Source organism: Artibeus jamaicensis, unplaced genomic scaffold (genome assembly GCF_021234435.1).
Source record: "Artibeus jamaicensis isolate MK-2021 breed Jamaican fruit bat unplaced genomic scaffold, CSHL_Jam_final scaffold_1964, whole genome shotgun sequence".
Classification (NCBI taxonomy): Eukaryota; Metazoa; Chordata; class Mammalia; order Chiroptera; family Phyllostomidae; genus Artibeus; species Artibeus jamaicensis.
Window position 1 is genome coordinate 23,508,586 of NW_026522030.1, and position 20,700 is coordinate 23,529,285.

General features: G+C 43.9%; 1 protein-coding gene across 1 annotated transcript in view; it reads left to right on the forward strand.

Moving 5' to 3' along the window:
* The window catches only part of RIGI (RNA sensor RIG-I), a 50,417-nt gene that overhangs the window by 22,273 nt on the left and 7,444 nt on the right, over positions 1 to 20,700 (forward strand). The window contains exons 12-18 of the mRNA XM_037159894.2: positions 4,225 to 4,382; positions 5,763 to 5,898; positions 6,629 to 6,777; positions 8,859 to 8,949; positions 11,171 to 11,341; positions 12,480 to 12,631; positions 20,388 to 20,531. Of these exons, the coding sequence (XP_037015789.2) occupies positions 4,225 to 4,382; positions 5,763 to 5,898; positions 6,629 to 6,777; positions 8,859 to 8,949; positions 11,171 to 11,341; positions 12,480 to 12,631; positions 20,388 to 20,531 (1,001 nt within the window). The remainder of the gene's footprint in view (positions 1 to 4,224; positions 4,383 to 5,762; positions 5,899 to 6,628; positions 6,778 to 8,858; positions 8,950 to 11,170; positions 11,342 to 12,479; positions 12,632 to 20,387; positions 20,532 to 20,700) is intronic.

A 20,700-nucleotide genomic window follows, 5' to 3' on the forward strand; every position in this document is an offset into this window, starting at 1 on the left:
ATGCGCGACCACAGTCAACACATAGCACCGCTCCCCCGCTGTCTCCCCTGTGGTCGCTCGCCTGGTGGCTCGCTCGGTCGCTCACTAGGTCCAACCCTGCGCCTGGATTCTGCGCGTCTGGATTCCGAGCCTGAGTCCGTCGGACCGAGACCTCCTGTGCAATCCCGCTTCACCAGCCGCTGGTTTCGCCCCTTACCGGTCAGGCTGAAGAATTTGTTGTTAACGGACTTCCGAAAAGTTCAATTTTCCATGTTCTGGCTGTGTTTTCTGTTGCTAATATTTAGTTGTCTCTAAACTTGGTTGTGTGAGAAGGCACGGCACATCCACCTATGCCTCCATCTTGGCGGAAGTCCCCCAGATTTCTAATTTCTTGTACTTTCTCTTATCCTTCTGGTACCCCTATGATGCAAATGTTGGACTTGAAGTTGTCCCAGAGGCTGCTAACATTATCCTCATTTTTTAGGATTCTTTTCTCTTTTTGTTTTGATCGATGTTTTTTGCTTCCTTATGTTCCATATCATTGATTTGAATCTCGGCTTCATCCACTCTACTGTTGTTTCCCTGTAAATTATTCTTGATTTCAGTTAATATATGCTTTGTTTCTGATTGGATCTATTTTTTAATGCTGTTGAGGTCCTCACTGAGTTCCTTGAGCATCCTTATGACCAGCGATGTGAACTCTGCATCAGATAGATTGCTTATCTCTACTTTGTTTAGCTCTTTTTCTAGAGTTTTGATCTGTTCCTTAATCTGAGCCATGTTTCTTTGTCTCCTCATTTTGGCAGCCTCCCTGTGTTTGTCTCTGTGTATTGGGTAGAGCTGCCATGATTTCCTGTCTTGGTAGCATGTCCTAATGTAGTCAGTGTTCTGTAGGGTCCAGTGGCACAGCCTGCCCTATGACCCAACCTGGGTATTTGAGGTGCGCCCTTCCTGTTGTCTGAATACACCCTCCTCTTGTAGTTGGGCCTTGGTTGCTGTTGGTAGGTCAATGGGAGGGATTTACCCAGGCCAGTCAGCTGCAAGAATTGGCTGTGGCCACTTCCCACCAACCTCCACCACCCATGGAGGATCAGCTGTGCTGGGGCAGGGCAATGGTGCTCTGACATGGTCTGTAGCTGTCCACTGGGTGTGTGTTGTGGGTGTTTTCCAGGTGGTGCAGGCCAAGGTCAGCCTCCTCCTGTGTTTTGTCCAGGGCCATTCTTCCTGAGCAAAAAAGAATCTAAGATGGCTGATATTTGTGCCGGTCTTGGGCTTTGAGATTCCCAGGCAAAGGCCAAGCTGTGACTCTAAGCTGGCTGCTGCCAGTGCTGGGCCGGTAGCCAGCTGTGGCTTGTTTGATAGGATTTAGGTAGTTGTAAAGCTTGGCCCAAGACCAACCGTTCATGTGGAAAAGCAGCTTAGTTGGGCTTATAAATTGGGTGGGGTAGAATCTCTGGGGATCTCCAAGGTGAGTCAAACAGTGTTAGCTAGGTTGATGGAGTTCACATTCTGAACAGATGTGATTTCTTAGTTCTGTAGTTGTCAGACTTCCATACAGCTCAGTTTCTGATGATTCTGAGTGATGGCTATTTTCTATTTTTGTTGTAATTTTTATAACAATTATGTGAAGAGATGAGCCATGTCTGCCTATGCCACCATCGTAATCGTAGGGTGAAAAAAAACAAACCAACCCAGAGGTTGACTTTCTTGATTATAGATTATTTGAGAACCTTCTAAGTCCTTTTTTATTTTATCTTGCTATTGTTTTTCTTTCCAAACCCAAAATAAATATAGGACACACAGCTGAAAAATATTATATTAAGTCAATGTATTGCTTTTTCTGACCTTCCAAATTAGCTTTCTGTCTTGACTTCCCTTTTATATGAATGAAACGCCCATTCCCCATGACGGCTCATTCAAACCTAGAAGGAATCTTTGACCTTTCCTCTTTTGAGGCTCTCATGAAGTCATCACATTCTGTTCTTTTTATCCATGCCCTCATTCCCCACAGATTTGTTGTGTCGGGTACTGTGCTTGGTGATGGAAAGAGCAAGGTTCAAGGCCCTCAGGGAGCTGACAGTCACACAATGGGAGTCAGGCGTGAGAAGCTTGCATGGGTCAGGGCAGGGGTACACGGTGGGCACCACGGGAGCATACAGGAGCTGGGCTGGGCTTGGCTGGAGGGAAGGTTCCCGGGACAGAGCTTGAAGTCAGTGAAGTAAAGGAGAGATGATTAAGTGAGGTCTGAAAGGCATTCGGCACAGAGGGAAGAGAGAGCACGGTGACTTTTAGGAACTGCAAGCATTTCATGATAATGTAACATGTGAGTGGTAGGAAGGAGTGAGACTGAAGGGAGCGGCAGGGGCGGACAGGGAGGGGCCCGGTAGGCCAAACTGAGTGTGAATTTTACCCTGTACGCAGTGGGCAGCAACTGAAGATTTTAAACTGATTAGTGACGTGACAAGGTTACCAGTGAAGAAAGAGGACCAGAGGTTTTTGAGGTGGGTTGGTGAAGGGAGAAGGATTGTGCAAGGTACTGCAAACAGGAAGTGTTCAGATTTAGTGGCTAACGCATTGGGCAGGAGTGAGAGAGGGAAGGGGGTGGAACACTTCCCCAGGCTTCTCGCTTGGGCCTCTGTGTATATGCCGGTGGGTGGTACTGCTTCTCCAGAACTAGGAGCCGCTTTGGCCAGGTACAAGGGGAGCTGAGAGTTTTGGAAATACTGCATTTCTAGTATGTACAAGATATCTCATGGTGTCGCGCCTTCTCTTACACTTATTTTGCATTTCTTTCTTTTTCTTTTCCCGCTTGATTTAAGACATTCTAATAGCCTTCTAGCTGGTTTGCCCACCCTCACTCTCTTTTCCATCCATCCCAACACGCCCCCCCCATTGCCTGATTAGTCTTCCTGAAGGACCAGTGTTATCATGTCAGTATCCTGCGTGAATCCCTTTGCCACACAGGCAGAGCCCTCTAAGTCTCTACCTTGACAATCTGGGTACCCCCTGCACAATCTGGTTCTACTTACCTTTCCAGTTTCACCTTCCCCTCCTTTGATTTAGCTGTTCCTTGAACATGTTCATTCCCTTGTTCCTTCACTCAGTCTTGGCAGTGTGCTAGGTAATGAGAATACAGTGTGGTCCCTGAGACATCGCCCCTGCCCTCATGGCATTTCCTGTATAACAGTAAAGCCAAGTTAGTACGTAATGAAAATAAGCAACGGCAGGGGTTGGGGTGGGTGGGTGGTGGGATAGGGATGTTTCCAGCAGAGGGAACAGCATGTATGAAGGCCAGGAGAGTAGGGAGAGTGTAGGACTCGCATTAATCCTGTAAAATGCAGGGAGGGGACCATCCGGAGATGGGGATCAGAAGCCGGCTGGGCTGGATCACCCCTGCGAGCTGGGGTGGGAGTTTGTCCAGAGGAATCTAATAAAGGCTCTGAAGCGGTGGGGTAGCATAGGTTCTCATCTTCATTTTGGAAACTCCCGCTAGCTGCTGAGTGAGGAATAGATTGGAGGCAGTGCAGCAAGATGCGGGGAGAACACTTAGGAGGCCATGACATCACCGGGAACATGGTGACCTGTCCGAGTGGGGCAATGGCAGGGGCGGGGAGACATGAGTTTCTACTTCCTTACCCATCATTCTGCCTCTACTACCCTACCTCCACCTTTTCACCAGCAAACTTCTCATTTCCAGATTGCTTAGCGTATTTTTTTGACAGACTTTATTTTTGTAGAGCAGTTTTAGGTTTACAGAAAGATTGAGCAGAATGTACAGAGATTTCCCATATACCTCCTGTCCTCAACTTAGCTTTTTTTTTTAATGCCTGACCAAGTTCAGTAAATGCTTGCCGACTCATTTAGTTTGCTGCTGGCCTTGAATTTGGGGCAGGAAAGAGCAGCATGTCAATGCCACTTGTCTGGGCAGCCTCCTTTGTTCTTTTTTATTAGAAAAACAGGAGCATTTTAACCCAGAAATATAATGCTTGCCTGTGACTTTTGCTGTAGTGAGCTGTTCCTGAGAAGCCCCAGGGCACTGTTCCTAGAGTAACTCACAGACGGAACCTCTTGAGCACAGGGCTGCGTCTCCCCATCCTTTTATCCCCAGCACCTTGCACAGAGCCTGGGCTGTTTCAGGAGGACCATTCTGTGCACAGAGAGTAGGAAAGGAAATTAGATGGTATGGCACTCTTAGAACCTTAAATGACTGACATTATGGTGCAATGGAAAACTTTTTCTTTCCAGAGAGCTTATCTCACATCCAAAACAGGCGTTTTGGAACACAGAAATACGAACAGTGGATCGTCGCCGTTCAGAAGAAGTGTGTGGTGCTGCAGCTGCCAGACAAAGACAGAGAGAGCAGGGTTTGCAAAGCGCTCTTTCTGTACACTTCCCACTTGCGGGTACGTTGCTTCTTTAGGGGGGCGCATTTTAGTTGTAGCCCTACTGGGAGCTGTGCCATGGGCAGCTGAGGGGACGTCAGCTTTTCATCCTGTTCCCAGCAGCTCACTTAGGAATTTTCCAGAAGGTTCTTATGAAGCAAACTCCAAAAGTTGCCCCATTCAGCATCTTCTTTGTCTGCTTTCTGAAACTTAACACGAGAGCCCACAGGACAGAACCAAAGGGAGGCTCTGTGCCGTGTCTCCAGCATGCCCATGACTGATGTGACTGACATGACTAGAACAAGGTGGGGGATGAGGAAACAGGACTGTAGGCACGCAACTGGTGCGTTCAGTGAGGACGCCTGCCGCCCTGTCACGGAACACACTTTCTCGTCCTTGATAAAGCCACGTGCACGCAAGGAAAATGCAGGTGTTTTAGAACACACTCGGCTGCATTTATAGACTTTTAATTAATTTAACTGAGTATTTGGTGTGGCTGGTCAGTGCTGACACTTTAAAAAAAATTTATTTACTTTTAGAGAAAGGGGGGGTGAAAGAGAGGGAGAGAAACATCAATGTGTGGTTGCCTCTCACATGCCCCCTACTGGAGACCTGGCCCATAACCCAGACATACTCCCTGACTGGGAATCAAACCAGTGATCCCCCGGTTCACAGGCTGGTGCTCAATCCACTGAGCCACATCAGCCAGGGCTCAGTGCTGTCATTATAAACAGGTGCAGTTGCAATTCAGTGATACTTTTGATGTATAAAAAGATTAAATTGAATGTCTGAATTATGAGGCAGGTTGATATGGAAGCTGATTTGCTTTCTCTCTGTGTGTGTGTGTGTGTGTGTTTTAATCTTGGCATGCATTTTTCTTGTAATTTTCTTTCTTTTCCAAGGTAGAACTCTAGAATACAAAGTGATCCTAATTAATTAATGATTCTAGTTAGTTGAGATTTTTTTCCCAAAGAGTATGTGAATCCATGATTTTATCAAGTACCAGTAGGGACTGTTCATTTTAGAAAACTGAGTTGGTCCCTGGCTGGTGTGGCTTCTTGGACTGAGCGGCAGCCTCTAAACCAAAAGGTTTGATCACCAGTCAGGGCACAGGCCTGGGTTGCGGGCCAGGTCCCTGGTAAGGGGCCCATGAGAGGCAATCACACATTGCTGTTTCTCTCCCTCTCTTTCTCCCTCCCTTCCCCTATCTCTAAAAATAAAGTCTTAAAAAAAAAGAAACCCTAAGTTGGAATAGATTTGAGAAAAGTTTATTCTTCAAATTAATTCCATGCCAAGTTACAGCTAATTGAACATAAGTATGGTGAATGTGTTAAGACATTAGAAATTTATTATATTAAATTTATTAAACATATATTAAAACTAAGTTTTCATTTTGCACAGAAATTTAACGATGCTCTCATTATCAACGAGCATGCTCGGACAAAAGATGCTCTGGATTACTTGAAAGACTTCTTCTGTAATGTCCGCGCATCAGGATTTGATGAGATTGAGCAGGATCTCACTCGAAGATTTGAAGGTGGGTGGTGTCCCCAGTGGAGGGAGCCATGGGGCCTGGTGACTCCAGTGGCCGCATAATTGTGTGGTGTTGTACTTAGCACGTGGTGTTGCTCACAGACTTGTCCTGGGCTTACAAGGACATCATAGATGGCAGGACTGTTAAGCTTCAGTGAAGTCTGGTACTTAGGGAAAGAATCTGCAGCTTACTGTATTTCCAGTTTTGAAGAAGGAAAAATAGTAGGATTTGCAAAGGATACATTCCATAGAAATAGTTAATTGATAGTAGCATATTTTAATGATTTGATAAAGGTTTATAAAATGCAAACAAGTATTCTAATGATATTTAAAATACTATAATTTATATATACTTCTGTGTAAAGAAGAAAACCAAACTGGCTCAGTCCCACATCCCTCATATTAAGAAAAATATAGGAAGATATAAATGAAGAGCAAATTTTCCTTTTCCCTCTTCCCCAATTTTTCCCCCAAAGGTAATTACAATTAATAATTTTGGGGGGACTATACGGAAGTATTTATTACGTATATGTGTAACCCAGTGGTGGGCTGCTAACCAGCTCTCGGGGGAAAATGCATTTATTAGTGTATTTAATGTATGCATTAAATCGGTAGTTATCATTTATAAAACTCTGGTCAAAGATTGAGAGATTACCTGAACGATAGCTGAAAGTCAGTGTGTCCTAGAGTTTTAGAATTCATAAGTCATTTATAAAAACATTCTTCTTTTGCAGAAAAGCTGCAAGAACTAGAGAGCATTTCCACGGATCCCAGCAACGAGAACCCTAAACTCACGGACCTCTGCTACATCTTGCAAGAGGAGTACCACTTAAACCCGGAGACCAGGACCATTCTCTTTGTGAAAACCAGAGCCCTTGTGGACGTAAGCCTCTTCTCCTTGCAGATAACAAATGACTCAGCACCATGTTATTGAAAAGATTGTTCTTTCTTCACTTCACTGTTGTAATCCCTCTATAGTTTATAATGGTGTCTTGGTACCTTTATGCATTTTTGATTCTTTTCATCAGTGTAAAAAATTTTAGCCATTCTCTGAGTATGTAGTGATACCTCACCAGAATTTTAATTTGCATTTGACTAATGACTAATACCATTTTAACATTTTTCATGTATTTATTAGCCATCCATATAACTTCTTTGGTGAAGTGTCTGTTCATACCTTTTGCCCATTTTAAAACTGGGTGTAGTTGGATTGTTTATCATGCTACTGCTGAGTTTTGAAGCGTTCCTGTAGGAAGTCTCATGAAGACATCCTCTGTGGGGAATGTGACTTGAAATTTTTCGTTCTGGTGTTCTCATTCTCTTAGGACTCTCTTTGACAGATTGACGGTGTAACTTTTGTTGAAGCCCAGTTAATCAATTTTTTTTTTCCTGTGGATTGTGCTTTTGGTCCCTAAGAGCACTTTGCTCACCCATGATCACAAAGACTTTCTCTGGGTTATCTTGTAGGAGGTTTATAGTTTTACAGTTTGCAGTTAGGTCTGCAATTTATTTTGAAGTGTGGTTGAGGTGCTTTTTCCCCTTTACTGTGTGTGGACATCCTGCTGTTCCAGTCGCCCTATGTGTGGAGAACACTGTTCTCTCTCCACTTAACTGCCTTGGTAACTTTCAAGAATCAGTTGACTGTATTTTTTGGATCTATCTCTGTATTCTTTATTCTGTTCTATTAATGTATACATCTAATCTTCCACCCATCCCCCTCTGTCTTGACTGCTATAGCTTTATAGTAACTATTAAGATCAACTAATATGAGTTCTCTAACTTTTTCTTTTTTTTAACATTGTTTTAGTTATCTTCCTTTGCCTTTCTATTTTTTATTTTAGAATCAGCGTGTTCACATCTATGAAAAAGCCTACTGGGATTTCTTTTGGGCTTGCGTTGAATCTGTAAACAAAATTGGGCAGAAATGACATCTTAATACTATTGAGCCTTCTAATTCCTGACCATAATATGTCTGTTCATTTATATAAGGCTTCTGTATTAGCTATCTCTCACTGATAACAAATTGCCCCAAAACTTAGTGACTGGAAACAAAGACATCTATTATCTTACAATATCTATGCATCCAGAAGCTGGAAACAACTGGGTATTTTTGGCTCAGGGTCTCTCACTCGGCTGTAACCAAGGTGTTCGGCCATGGCTGCAGTCACCTCAAGGCTGGACCCCCAGCCTCACTCGGCTGGCTGTTGGCAGGCCCAGCACGTGCCTGTGAGCTCCCTCGTGGGGCCTCTCCACAGAGCCGCGTCACGGCAGCGCAGCCCGCCTCCCCGAGACTGAATGATCGAGGGAGACTGAGAAAGAGTGCCTGGGATAACTTCAGTGTGGAAGTGGTATCTCATCACGGGTGTCATTATATTAATTAGGAGCAAGTCAGTGAGTTCAGTTCACGCTTGAGGGGGAGGGACGTGAGGATCTGAAGATGAAGGTACAGATCATGGAGGGGTGGCTGCCTTAGAGGGCACCTGCCACGTCTTTGCTTCCACCAGTGTTTTGTTGCTTTTAGCATACAGATTCAGCACATATTTTGTTAGACTTGTACCTAAGTATTGTTTTTTAATGCAATTGTAAATGGTCCTTTTAATTTTGTGTTGTCAGTATGTGGAAATACAGCTGATTTCTGTATGTTGATCTTGTGTCCTCAGATCTTGCTAATAAACTCACTTTTCAGTTCTATATATATATACACATTCTTCTAAACTTTGCTTTTCTCACTTAAAAATATCTTAGCGATCAAACCATATGAGATCACAAAGATTTATATCTTTATGGTTAATTATTGCATATAAATAATTCAGTTCCAAGAAGCTTTTTTTCTTAGGTTTATCAGTCTGAAAACTGTCTGTATACTAACTTAAAGTTTTTTTTCTTCTTGCATATATTTCAGTATTGAATTAATACAGGTGGAATACAAATAATATCCAGCTGAAAACTGCTTTTCATTTTCAGGCTTTAAAGAAATGGATTGAGGAACATTCTACACTCAGCTTTCTAAAACCTGGCATATTGACTGGACGTGGCAAAACAAATCAGAACATAGGTATTTATATATGGTATAATATATATAAGAATATATATAATCTATTCAATTTTTAAATTAATGCTGGTATCAGTCAGGGTTCAACGAAAGAAGCAAAACTAGTAGAAGATTATATATACATACATATATTCATATGTACATACATCATATGTGTATATACACACCCAGGGATTTATTACAAGGAATTGGGATATACCATTGTACTGGCAAAGGAAGTTTTAAGTCCGAAGGGCAGGTGGTCAGCAGCAGGTTGGGACCCCATAGGCACGAGCTGTTTGGAGTCTCTGAGCTCAGGAAAGTCCAAAGCCTTCTTTTAAAGGACTCACTTGATTAGGTCAGGCCCACCAGGGGGGAAACTCCTGTCTAACTTAATGTCAACTGATGAGGAACTTTGATTACATCTCCTTCCATATGTCCTGCTGACAAAACCAAAGTATTTTTTTTAACATTTTTTAAGCAGGTAACTCTTTTGCTCACCCAATAGATTAACTGGAAATAGGAATGATCTGTTTCTATTTTATTGTTCTTTAAACTGTAGATGCTTTCGTGTGTATTATACATTTTATAATTTAAAAAGTAGTCCAAGCAGCCCCAGCTGGTATGGCTCAATGGATTGAGTGTGGGCCTGCAAACCAAAGGGTCACTGGTTCGATTCACAGTCAGGGCACATGCCTGGGTTGTGGGTCAGGTCCCCAGTAGGGAGCATGAGAGGCAATCACACATTGATGTTTCTCTCCCCCTCTTTCTCCCTCCCTTCCCTTCTGTCTATAAATAAGTAAAATCTTGAAGAAGAAATAGTCCAAGCAAACAATCTTGAAACCTAGCAAAGTGGCCAGAGGATGTAAGGCCGCCTCTGTTCTCATCCAGGGGGAGCCCAGGCGGCCATCCCCACCCCCCGACAGTCTCATGGCTGTGCTCCCCACGCGTCAGGTCCTCACTCTGATTCTCCTAGTTAGTGTGGTTTATAGTAAGCAGTTCCCACTTCGTCAGTCCTCAGTCATCATTTGAACTTCCCCCTTATACAAATTTTAAAGTTCGTGCAAGTTCATATTTTGAAAATTTGGCTTACCATATGTAGTCCCAAACCACACTGTTGTGGTTGGAGTTCAAAGTTCCCTGCCATCTGACTCCAGTGAGACTGCTACATGGTTTTCCCAACTTTGTTATTTCCTCACAAATGAGCACTCGGAAAACACTTTCTTATTGGTTTCTTCATTTATTCACCCATCCATCCCCATTTATTTAGAATTTACTCTGTGCCCGTCGTTGTCCCTCTGCCAACCGCCCCCCCCAGCACTCTGTCCTGCCTCCATCCCGCTGGCCGTCGCAGGGGGTCACAGCTTCCTGTGACATCTGTCTCCCTCCACCTGTGACATCTGTCTCCCTCCAGCTGCGAGCTCCTTGTAGGTGAAAGTGGGCCTTTGACCATTGTGCCCTTATTCGATAAACCATAATGCTGAATAAGTGTTTGATGAACAAATGGATGAAGAAGTTCAGAAATTAGTGAAGTAAGGTGTCTGTCTTGGGCACGCTCACTGTTTAGTAGATAGTGAAAAGAAGTTTGGTCTTCACAAAATATATCTCAAGATTTTGACTGCCAGTGTACTAGAAAAAATAGAATTCCATCAACTCTGGAGTGATGATCTCTGAAATTCTTGCTCCTCTCATCATATCAGGGGCTGAGAACTGCGCACTATTAGCTCCCTAGACTTGAAAATGCAAGGCCTGGCTCCGCTGTGAGCTGGGCTGTGAGTCTACCGTCCTTCCCAAACCTCAAGTTCTTCATCCATAAAGGGGAATCGGAACACTGGCCACATCCATTTAAAGGGGCTTTGTGATGTTCCAGGGAGTAAGTAGATGAAAGTGTTTCATTAGCTGTGAACTCCTATATAATGCAGAGGCACTACTATTTATTTTTGCAAAAAAAATCAGTATTTGTTTTGAGACAACATGACTGAAGCCACGCAGCTGGTGAGTGCTGAGGCTGGGATCTGAGCCCAGGCTGTCTTGGAGCAGAGTCCAAGTTGTCACCACACTAAATGTCCTCTCTGCAGCGATAACCAGAATAGGCCCCACTGCCCGGGGCTGCCGGGAGATCACGAACATAAAGCACTTACACAGTACCTGGCATGTAGTAAGAATCCCATTCTTGATAGCTGCTTTTTCAAGGGTGAAATTCCCTCCGTGGTGAGCTATGTCTTGCCCTCCGACTCTGCCACAGGAATGACCCTCCCAGCACAGAAGTGCGTACTGGACACATTCAGAACCCACGGAGACAACAAGATCCTGATTGCCACCTCGGTGGCTGATGAAGGCATTGACATCGCGCAGTGCAACCTGGTCATCCTGTACGAGTATGTGGGCAATGTCATCAAAATGATCCAGACCAGAGGTGAGAGCAGCATTAGTGCCTTTATTCAGTGGCTGCCAGTTTGTCTGATGTGTGAGTGGATCTGCCTCTCTGGCCTTCTTTACTGGGTCACACTCGTGTGTGTGACCAATGGCACCGTGTGCTGTGGTATCACTGCTGTAAAGGTGGCTTATTTGGTCAGGACGGGGTGGCTACAGTTTTGTCCACTGTTTTAATCCCTGGTCATGAAGAAAAATGCACACTTGACCAACACTAGTTCACGTGTTCATGGAAGGACAGTCTCACTTGGACCGAGGCCCTGACAGTCATCTCGTGGCCTTTCCAGGTTGTGCCTGTGCTGCTGCCGGGCCCTCTGTATTCAAGGGGCTCTTCCATCCCACTTAAACTAGACAGGCTCCTAACTAGTCTTCCTTTTTCCAGTTTCTGTAACAATGGCTGCTGTGTTACTTTTCCTAGAAAATGGCTCTGAGCATGTCACTTCCTTGTACAGAAACTCCAGTGGTTCCTCAATTTTCTGGACGTTACGCAGATTTCGAATCGAGTATCCACGTACCTTTCCAACCTTATTTCCCAACCTGACTTTGTGATTTTTTTCCTTGTTGAATGAATTGCTCATGTACTGCTACTGATGATCTTCGTTTGACCTCTCCCTCTCTCTCCATATCACCTGTCCCAAATTCCCCTGGCTGTCAGTCATCTCTCTTTTGAACATCCATAGCTCTTTACATCTGTCTTTCAGCACTTACCATTTCCCACCTGATTCTGGTGGGTGTCAACATAGCTTATCTCCCCATCTCCTGGGAGGCTCCTGAGTGAGGATCTCTGTTATTTGGCTCGGAGCCCTCTGTGTCATCCTGAGGGTTCGCGTTGGATTGCCTATAAAGCAGTGTTTCTGATGACGGGGCTCTCCGATCACGTGGCAGCACGGAGACTCCGAGGAAGCCAGTCTGAGGCCGGCTCCTAGTTCACGGGCATGTTCAGTGCACAGGTGCCTACCTGCACCCAAGCCTGCTCTCTGACAGCTCAGCTTACCTGCGAAGCGGGATCCAGTGTGCCAGAGTTGAATTTTAGGAATATCCCTTTCTCTTTGCTTACCGGTTCTTAGATTTATCAGTGTCTTAAGTTAAACACACCAAATGAAATACTTATTTTCTAACAGGCAGAGGAAGAGCAAGAGGTAGCAAGTGCTTCCTTCTGACTAGTAATGCTGATGTAATTGAAAAAGAAAAAATGAACATGTGCAAAGAAAGAATGATGAATAACTCCATTTTAAGCCTTCAGACATGGGATGAAGCAGTATTTAAAAAAAAGGTAAGTCTTTCTGTCTGTGCTGCTCTTTCAGAATCTGCCCATCAGTGAGAAAGGGGGGCTGTGAGCATGTTGCATCAGATGGCTGAGTGTTGCCTTAGAGCAATAAGTGTAAGCTTAAAAATGTGTCCTGCAGCGAACCTCAGATTCATTCTGCTTTTAAGTCTCAATGAGATTAAATATATTCTATTAATGCTAATACCGAAAGTTGTGGGGAGTTTTTTATGTAAAAGGAAAACCGAGCTAGAATTGCTCTTAAGTGGATAGTTTATCTTGAGGATAACACCCAAATCCTGCGAGACACAGCCCTTCTTGACCTTATCTATCCTCAGATCTCTCTTTCTAACATCCCAAGTCCTCAGAGATAAGCTCCCATTGTGTTGTGCCCAGGTCGGAATGCCTAACTGTGGGCATGGACAGTAATGTGTCCTTTGGAGTGGCACACCTCTCAGTTGAGTTCAGCCTCTGGGTGGTAACCTTCATTTTAATGTAATTTCCTTTATGCCTCCGACACATAGAACGAGATGAGGGGAAATCAAGACATGCACATTCGTGCACACCCACACTTTCTCCAGGCTTTGCAGAGATTTCCACCTCAGAATCTCTGGAAGCATCAAACACTGTGGGGCCAGAGGACAGCTGTAACAATCAGTGGTCCCATTTCCAGTTCTGCCACTTACGAGTGAGTTCAGGTCATCACTCTGTCTCAAATCATCAGTTCCCTCATTTGTAAAGTTGGAGAAATAATGGCACTAAACTCACAGGGAAGTTTGGGGGATGAAATGAGATGTGTGCATTGGTTAGCACAGTGTTGGTATAAAATAAGTGCTCACAAAATGAGTCATTTTTGGACACGGGTGAGGCACACTTTTCATGAAGATGAAGATGAACCTTCCAATTCAGGACAGCGACTCCACAGTGTCCACAATTTGAAGTCATAATCTCAGTGATCAAAAAAAGTACTGAGAAACAGTGATGTAAAGGAAAGTAATGATTATTTTGGCAAAAAATACAATTTATGTCAGTGTTTACTCATTTTAAAAAATGCTTCTTCCTAAAGTTTGGAGACCAAGATATTTGAAAACACCTCTTTCATATTTTCAGTGAGAAGAATTGTAGGGAAATTCTTTAGTTCCTCCTAATTTCCCTCCTTAATTTTACTAAGGGATAGGGAATTTTAACTGTGCCTATAGGACATCAGGATGTTGCCAATAAAGGCCTTAAAACTGTACTAGCTTTAGTACCTGTGGAATAATGTTTATCTACTCCATGGATTGACAAGCTACTTACTTTTAGACTCCCTATGTGGCAGGACAATAAAGGTCGACTGAGGGAGATGGAGGCTGGACCAGGCATAGACAGTCTTCTGTAGCCAGCACACCAGGTCGAGTAGTGGAGTCGGGAGAAAACGGGATATGTATCTGTTGAATTAGGCTATTGAATAGCATTTGGGATTCCCCTAACACCTACAGAGAGAACATGGTGCCCTGGCCTGATGCGGATCCTGGCCGGCAGGATCTGTGTGTCATGGCGGCGACACACAAATACACACGGTAACTACAGAAGTCTTGTGGGGAAAAGGGACAGCATGACCACTCTCTAAGTGAGAGAGAGGGCTCTGGCCCCTGTCTGGACAGGCTTTTATTGCTTCTCTGGGTACCTTACATTGAGGATGGTTCTCATTTACTTTGTACAGGTTCACTGTAGGTGATTACCTTTTACAGATAACAAAGGAAAGAATGTTGCTAATTACTTCAAAGAGAAGGATGTTACAGATCAAGGGGAAAAGTGGTTGAACTGGTTACACTCCATACTTGTGAGGTTTAGCACAGACTTTAGGAAGTTACAGTAAGCAGTGTCTGCCTCAATTCAGGGTGAGGGAGTTTTGGCAAAAGCAAGTCTCATAGCAGCCTAGGTACAATACAGGCCTGATTCCCCTTGGAAGAACCTACTGGGTCCTGTGTGCCAGAACCTCACTTCCCATTGGCCTTTCCAAGTGGGAGCTGGGCTACCTTTCTACGCCATGCGGAACAGTTCCCTATACTGGCCAGGCAGCTCAGTTGGTTAGAATCTTGTCCTGACACACCAAGGTAATGAGTTCGATCCTTGGTGTGGGCACATACAAGAATCAACCAGTGAATATATAAGTAAATGGAACAACAAATCGATGTTTATCTCTCTCTCTCTCCCTTCCTCTCTCTCAAATCAATAAGTAAAAATTTGAAAAGAAAAGGAAAATCAGCAGAGATGGTAAAGAATGAGAGGGAATCCAGACAAATGCAGCTGGGAGTCATTCTGTGGTCATTAGGAGCTCAGAGGCTTGGCATTGCCCCGTCCTGTCATAGATGACCAGCTGCTCCATTGAAAGAGGAAGGCTTTGCCTTCAGAGGTTTAGTAGAAGTGTAATAAGGGAAGTATAACCTTATACTCTTAAAACTGTAACCGGAAAAGACACCGGCGTTCGGGCTGCCTGTCACTACCAAACTCAATAAGCAATGACAGTGACTGAATCTTTATGGGCGTTTTATTCAGATGGCTGGTGATCTGAGAAGATGGTGGGTTCATACCCTAACAGGCCATCTTGCCTTTTCCTTTTAGGCCAGAATTTTTATACCAGTGAATACACAAGCTGCGGTGAGGGCTTTGAGATTCAGGGAGGATTAAGTGATAGAAGCTGCAACATTCCTGTCCAGGGCAGTTAGCTGTTCCCAGGGGTGGTGGTTGTCTGTCTCTCCCTGGAACACAAAGGCCCGGATGCCTCCACTTGTCCCCAGGCAGTGATCTGTATCAGTGCCCCAGGAGGTCGGCTGTTTCCACCCCCACACCCCCAGCCAGGACAGGCCTTATCTGTAGTTTCTGAAACAAAAGCTTTAACATACACATTACTTGCTAGACTTAAAACTTTTTACCTTAAGCTAAAATTTTCCAAGTCTTGAGTCCCCTATCAAAACTAAAAGTAGTGATGTTTCTTGGGGTGAGACCCCTCTCTGTGTCATTTAGATAAGGGCTCGGATGTTGGATGTGAGCCCCCTGGCCCCTGCGTGTTGGCTTCAATGGGAAGAAGAGCTCTGCAGGAGAGAGGGGAGAAGTTCGGTGCTCTTTAGGGCAGTCAGCGGTAGGTGGAGGTGGAGAGTGTACGCTTTCTTCCCCGCCCCACAGCTGCACTGGTCATTGCCTGCCGTGGCCGGCCTGCCTCAGAGGAACCAGGGATCCTCTGCAGCCATTTTTACATGTGGATGGTCCAGGCGTATCCAAGGACTGGTTTCCATGAGGGAAGCTTCAGAATTTGGGAGTATTTCATTCTAGAGAAGTAAAGTATAAAGGGCATTTTTCACAGTTCTTTCTAATTTGAAATCAAAATGAGGAAGCCCACTTTCCTTCCTCACAGAGTAGAGAATGAGATGTGGGGTAATATGAAGTTCATTTTGATGAAAGGCCTTCCAGCATGACTTGTACGCATGACAGCACACGGTCAGGGTTTCATAGTTGTGCTCTTTTCCGCCTCGGTGCATGGGATTGGGCTGCTTCTCCAGCCTCAGGTGGAGGGGAGAGGCAGTGTGCTGTACAGGTTAATTCGTGGCAATGGTTGAGCCTCTGTATCCAGTTATTGAGTTAGTTTTAAGTATAGCTGTAATCGTTTTAACTTACTGGGATTTACTACCTGTAGTAACATTTAAAATATTTGGGATTGTAAACTATAATAAAGATTTAAAAATAAAATAAAATATTTGGGGTTATGAGTATTTAGATGAATTTTAGCACATAGTTTAACATCATTAGATTTAAGTGAATTTTAAAAAATTGGATGCCCAAAGGGCAAGTTTATATTTTTACCCTCATTCCTATCACATTCTCCCCACCCTGAGTCAGCCCTAAGTAGTGACTAGATTCATATGTGGGAAAAGGACATTGAAATTGTTCAAAGGGAAATGTGTACTATATAACCCAGGAATTTCACTTCTAGAAATTTATCCAAAGGAAATAATTGCAATGGCAATGGAAATAAGTACACATAATGTAACAGTTTTACAGCAGTGAGACACTGAGTTGAAAAAAGGAGACATAGCCCTGACTGGTATAGCTCAGTGGGATGGACATCGTTCTGCAACCAAAAGGTCGCCAGTTCAATTCCCCATCAGGGCACGTGCCTGGGCTGCAGGCCAGGTCCCTGGTTGGGGGCGCCCGAGAGGCAAGCATTTGATATGTCATCTTCACATCAGTGTTTCTCTCCCTTCTCTTTCTCTCTCCCTTCCCCTGACTCTAAAAATAAATACATGAAATCATAAAAAAATATGAGGCCATAAACATTCTTTCTTTTTACAAAAACAGTGAAGATAATTTCAGGTGATTATCTTGATTGTTTTGCTACTTTGCAGCCCTAAATTTATTTATTGAAGTCAAGCTTTATTTGAACTTGAAGAGCTTTAGAAATCAATGCATTTTTTATGAATGATGAGTAACTAGTTAGAAGATGTGAAGGAGAGGGAGATTATTCCCATCATAGTGACAACAGTAATCGAACTCACATACAGAACATGGATTGTTCACCTCCACCAGGCCCTGCAGTAGAGTCTCTTATTACATCACTTTATAGGAGGGAAACTGAGGCACGAGGAGCTTCAGTAGCAGTAAATCACAGTTAGTTAGGGGCAGAGCTCACCTGTTCAACCTACTGGCCTACTGGCCTAACCACAAATGTTTGAAGCATGAATAATGATGACGAGTAAACTTTTACTGAGATGTATGAGGTAAGTTAAGACAAAAGAAAAGAAAGGCTTTGCTCTTGAATGGAATGTCGGAATATTTTAAAGTTGTGCATTCGCTCCATATTCACTTAAAGGCTTATTGCAACCCAGAATCAAAGTGTGTGTCCAACGTGATGAAAGGGTTTCAGAGTTTATACAGAACATACATAAACATGGCTATGATATTTCTGAAAAGATAAGTGATGAATGGAGATTTCTCTGACCCAAAAGGAAAGTACAGAACATTGTCATTAACGTTTTCACGGTTTGGGCACATGACTAGCCGAATAAACCGAGGACAACACTGACGCGCATTTAGCTTGTGCCAGGTGGTCCTTCGCACACGTCACCTCCCAGCAGCCCACAGAGTAGGGGCTGTAGTTGTTCCCGCTTTGTATCTGAGGAAACTGAGGCCTTGCCCCACATCACACAGCTGGTAGGAGCACGGTTTGCACCTGGGCTGTGTGGTCCTACCTGGAACCCTGGTAAAACACCATCCGATAAACGGGAGTCAACCCCGCGAACAGGTGAGACAGGGCAGACCTTTTACAGCTGGCAGTGTGGGAGTCCCCGTGTTCTTTCTTCATTTGTGATGTTTTAAGATTCCTTCTTTTCTAATTTTCTTCTGTTTAGAGAACTTCCTTTTGACATTCTTTTCAGGAAGTTCCGCTGGTGAACAAATTCTCTTAGTTCTCCTTCATCTCAGAGGGTCTTGACTTCATCTTTATTTTTGAAAGCGTATTGCTGGGTACGGGAGTCCGGGCTGACAGTGTTTTCTTTCATTTTTTGGAAAATACTGTCTCTGGTGAACAATCTGCTGTGATTTCAGAGTGTTTTTCCTCCGTATCTAAGGTATCATTTTTTTCCTATGTTTTTAGTCTTCAGAAATTTAATTATAGTGTATCTTAGTGTGGATTTCTTTGGGTTTATCCTGTTTGGTATTTGTTCAATTTGTTCAGGTTTTTGAATCTAGAAGTTTTATATTACATTATGTTCAACTTAGGAAATGTTCAGCCTTAATTCCTTCTAGTACTTTTTTTTTTAAATTATTTATTTATTTATTTATCTTTAGAGGGGAAGGGAAGGAGAGAGGGAGAGAAACATCAAATTGCCTTTCATCCCCCGATGGAGGATCCACCCTATGCGCAGTCCCAGGGCCCTTCTAGTACTTTTTTAAAAAAGATTTTATTTATTTATCTTTAGAAGGGGAGGAAAGGAGAGAGGGAGAGAAATATCAATGTATGGTTGCCCCTCATTGCTCCTGCTAGGAACTGGCCTGCAACCCAGGCATGTGCCCTGACTGGGAATCGAACTGCGGTTGTTTGGTTCACAGGCCTGCACTCGTAGGCCTGAACTACACCAGCCAGGACTTCTTCTAGTACTTTTTAAGCTCTTTTCCCTCTCTGCCCAGGATTCCAGTGACATGAATGCCAGGTCTTTTTTGATGGTTGTAAGGCCCCCGAGCCTCTGCTCATTTTCTTTTCACTCTGTATGCTTGCTGTCATCCCATTTGGGTAATTTCTGTTATTCTCTGTTCCAGTTCACTGATTCTTTCCTTTGTCTGCTCCATCGTGCTGCTGAGCCCATCCGCTGAGCTTTTTACTTTAGCTGTTACATCTTCCAATTCTAAAATTTCCGTTTGGTCCTTCTTCATAGCCTCCATTTCTTTGTTGAGCCTCTACAGTTTTTCATGTTTCGAGAGCATTTATGAATACCCATTGAAGCCTTTTTATCCGGGCTGCTTTAGAATTTTTCCTCTGATAATTATAACATCTCTGTCTTCTCAGTGGTGGCATGTACTGATTGTCTTTTTTTCATTCAGTTTGAGATCTGTCTGGCTTTTTATATGAGGAGTGAATTTTTTATGAAAACCCAAACATTTTCATATTACATTATGAGGCTTGGGATCTTATTTAACCTTCTGTGCTGCTAGCTGGCTCTTTCTGACACTGTTCTGGCAGAGCAGGTGGGGAACACTGTATTGTCACTGGTAGGTGGAGGTGCAAGGCTAGGTTCCCCGTGTAGCCTCTGCTGACAGCGACGAAGGGGAGACTCCCTGTTACTGCTGGGTGGAAGGGGAGATTTGCCCCCCACATGGACTCCGCTGACGCCAGAGGCGAGGGGAGATGCTAGTGAGCAGGCATGGAGGTCCTGGCTCTCTTCTCTGACACCGCCGGGTGGGAGTGTCGGGGTGCTTCGTCACCGCCATTCAGAGTGAGGATCCGGGTTCCCCACTCGGCCTGCTCCGGCACGGGTGGAGGTTCGGTCACAGTTTTTTGTTTTGGTTTGTTTTATTCTTTGGTGTTTGGCTGGAGTCAAATAGTTGTCAGCTAAAAGTTTTCTGTCTTTCTAGGCTTCTCTTTTCCTGGCCCTTTGGCTGGAGAGAGTAGGCTTTTGTTGAGACTTTATCCGCACCCATAGGCAGTTCTGGTTGCCTGCTTCTTCAGCTCCGATCTGGGATACACACTCAGTGGAAAGAAAACCCAGGGCCCCTCCGGCCGTGCTGCTCCGAGGGTTCCAAGGTTCCTAGCCGGTCTGCCTTCCTCTCTGCACCCTTTAGAATCTTCTTATGTTAATTTTAAATAAATGTAAGTTGTACTTGGCCAAGGCCTAAATTTTGAAATAGAATGCAGTCAATACTCTCTGTGGTTGGAAGAGGAGAGAGATAAAAAGATTTTTAAATAGTGAGGGCTCTTCTGCCTGCTGTTTGATTCAGTGGGTTTATGCCTCAGAAGTGGGTTTAATTATGTCTGAAACAGTCAATGCATATCATGTGTCTATTTGTGAAGGACATTTTAAGTGTTGCCAGCTACCGAAGTACCGTTAAACATTGACGAACAGAAAGTTAGGCGAACCAATGACATTATCTATGGGGTTTTTACACAGCTGCCAGGTATGACATGTTCGTGGGAGTGTATGTGGATGCAGAGTAAACGATATGTGTGTGTGTGTGTTATGTGCATCCTAGTTATCCTTAAACCACATTTATGAGGGTTTTCTTTTTTTCCACTTAGATTCTCCAGATACAGATTCAGGAGAAGTTCATCAGGGATAATCAAGGAAAAGCAGAGCCTGTACTCGATAAGGAAAACAAAAAGCTGCTCTGCAGGAAGTGCAAAGTCTTCGCGTGTTGTACGGCGGATGTGAGAGTGATAGAGGTGAGTAAAAGCCTCCTTTTTCACAAAGAGCGGGGTCATTTTCTTAGCACTCACTAAAGCTAACCAACTAGTGGTAAGATATTTATAAAGAGCTTACTATCATTTCCTTACAGCTTTATCATGTCACAGTCCACGTATTTTACAAAAGCTAAGAAGTTTAAGAAAAACT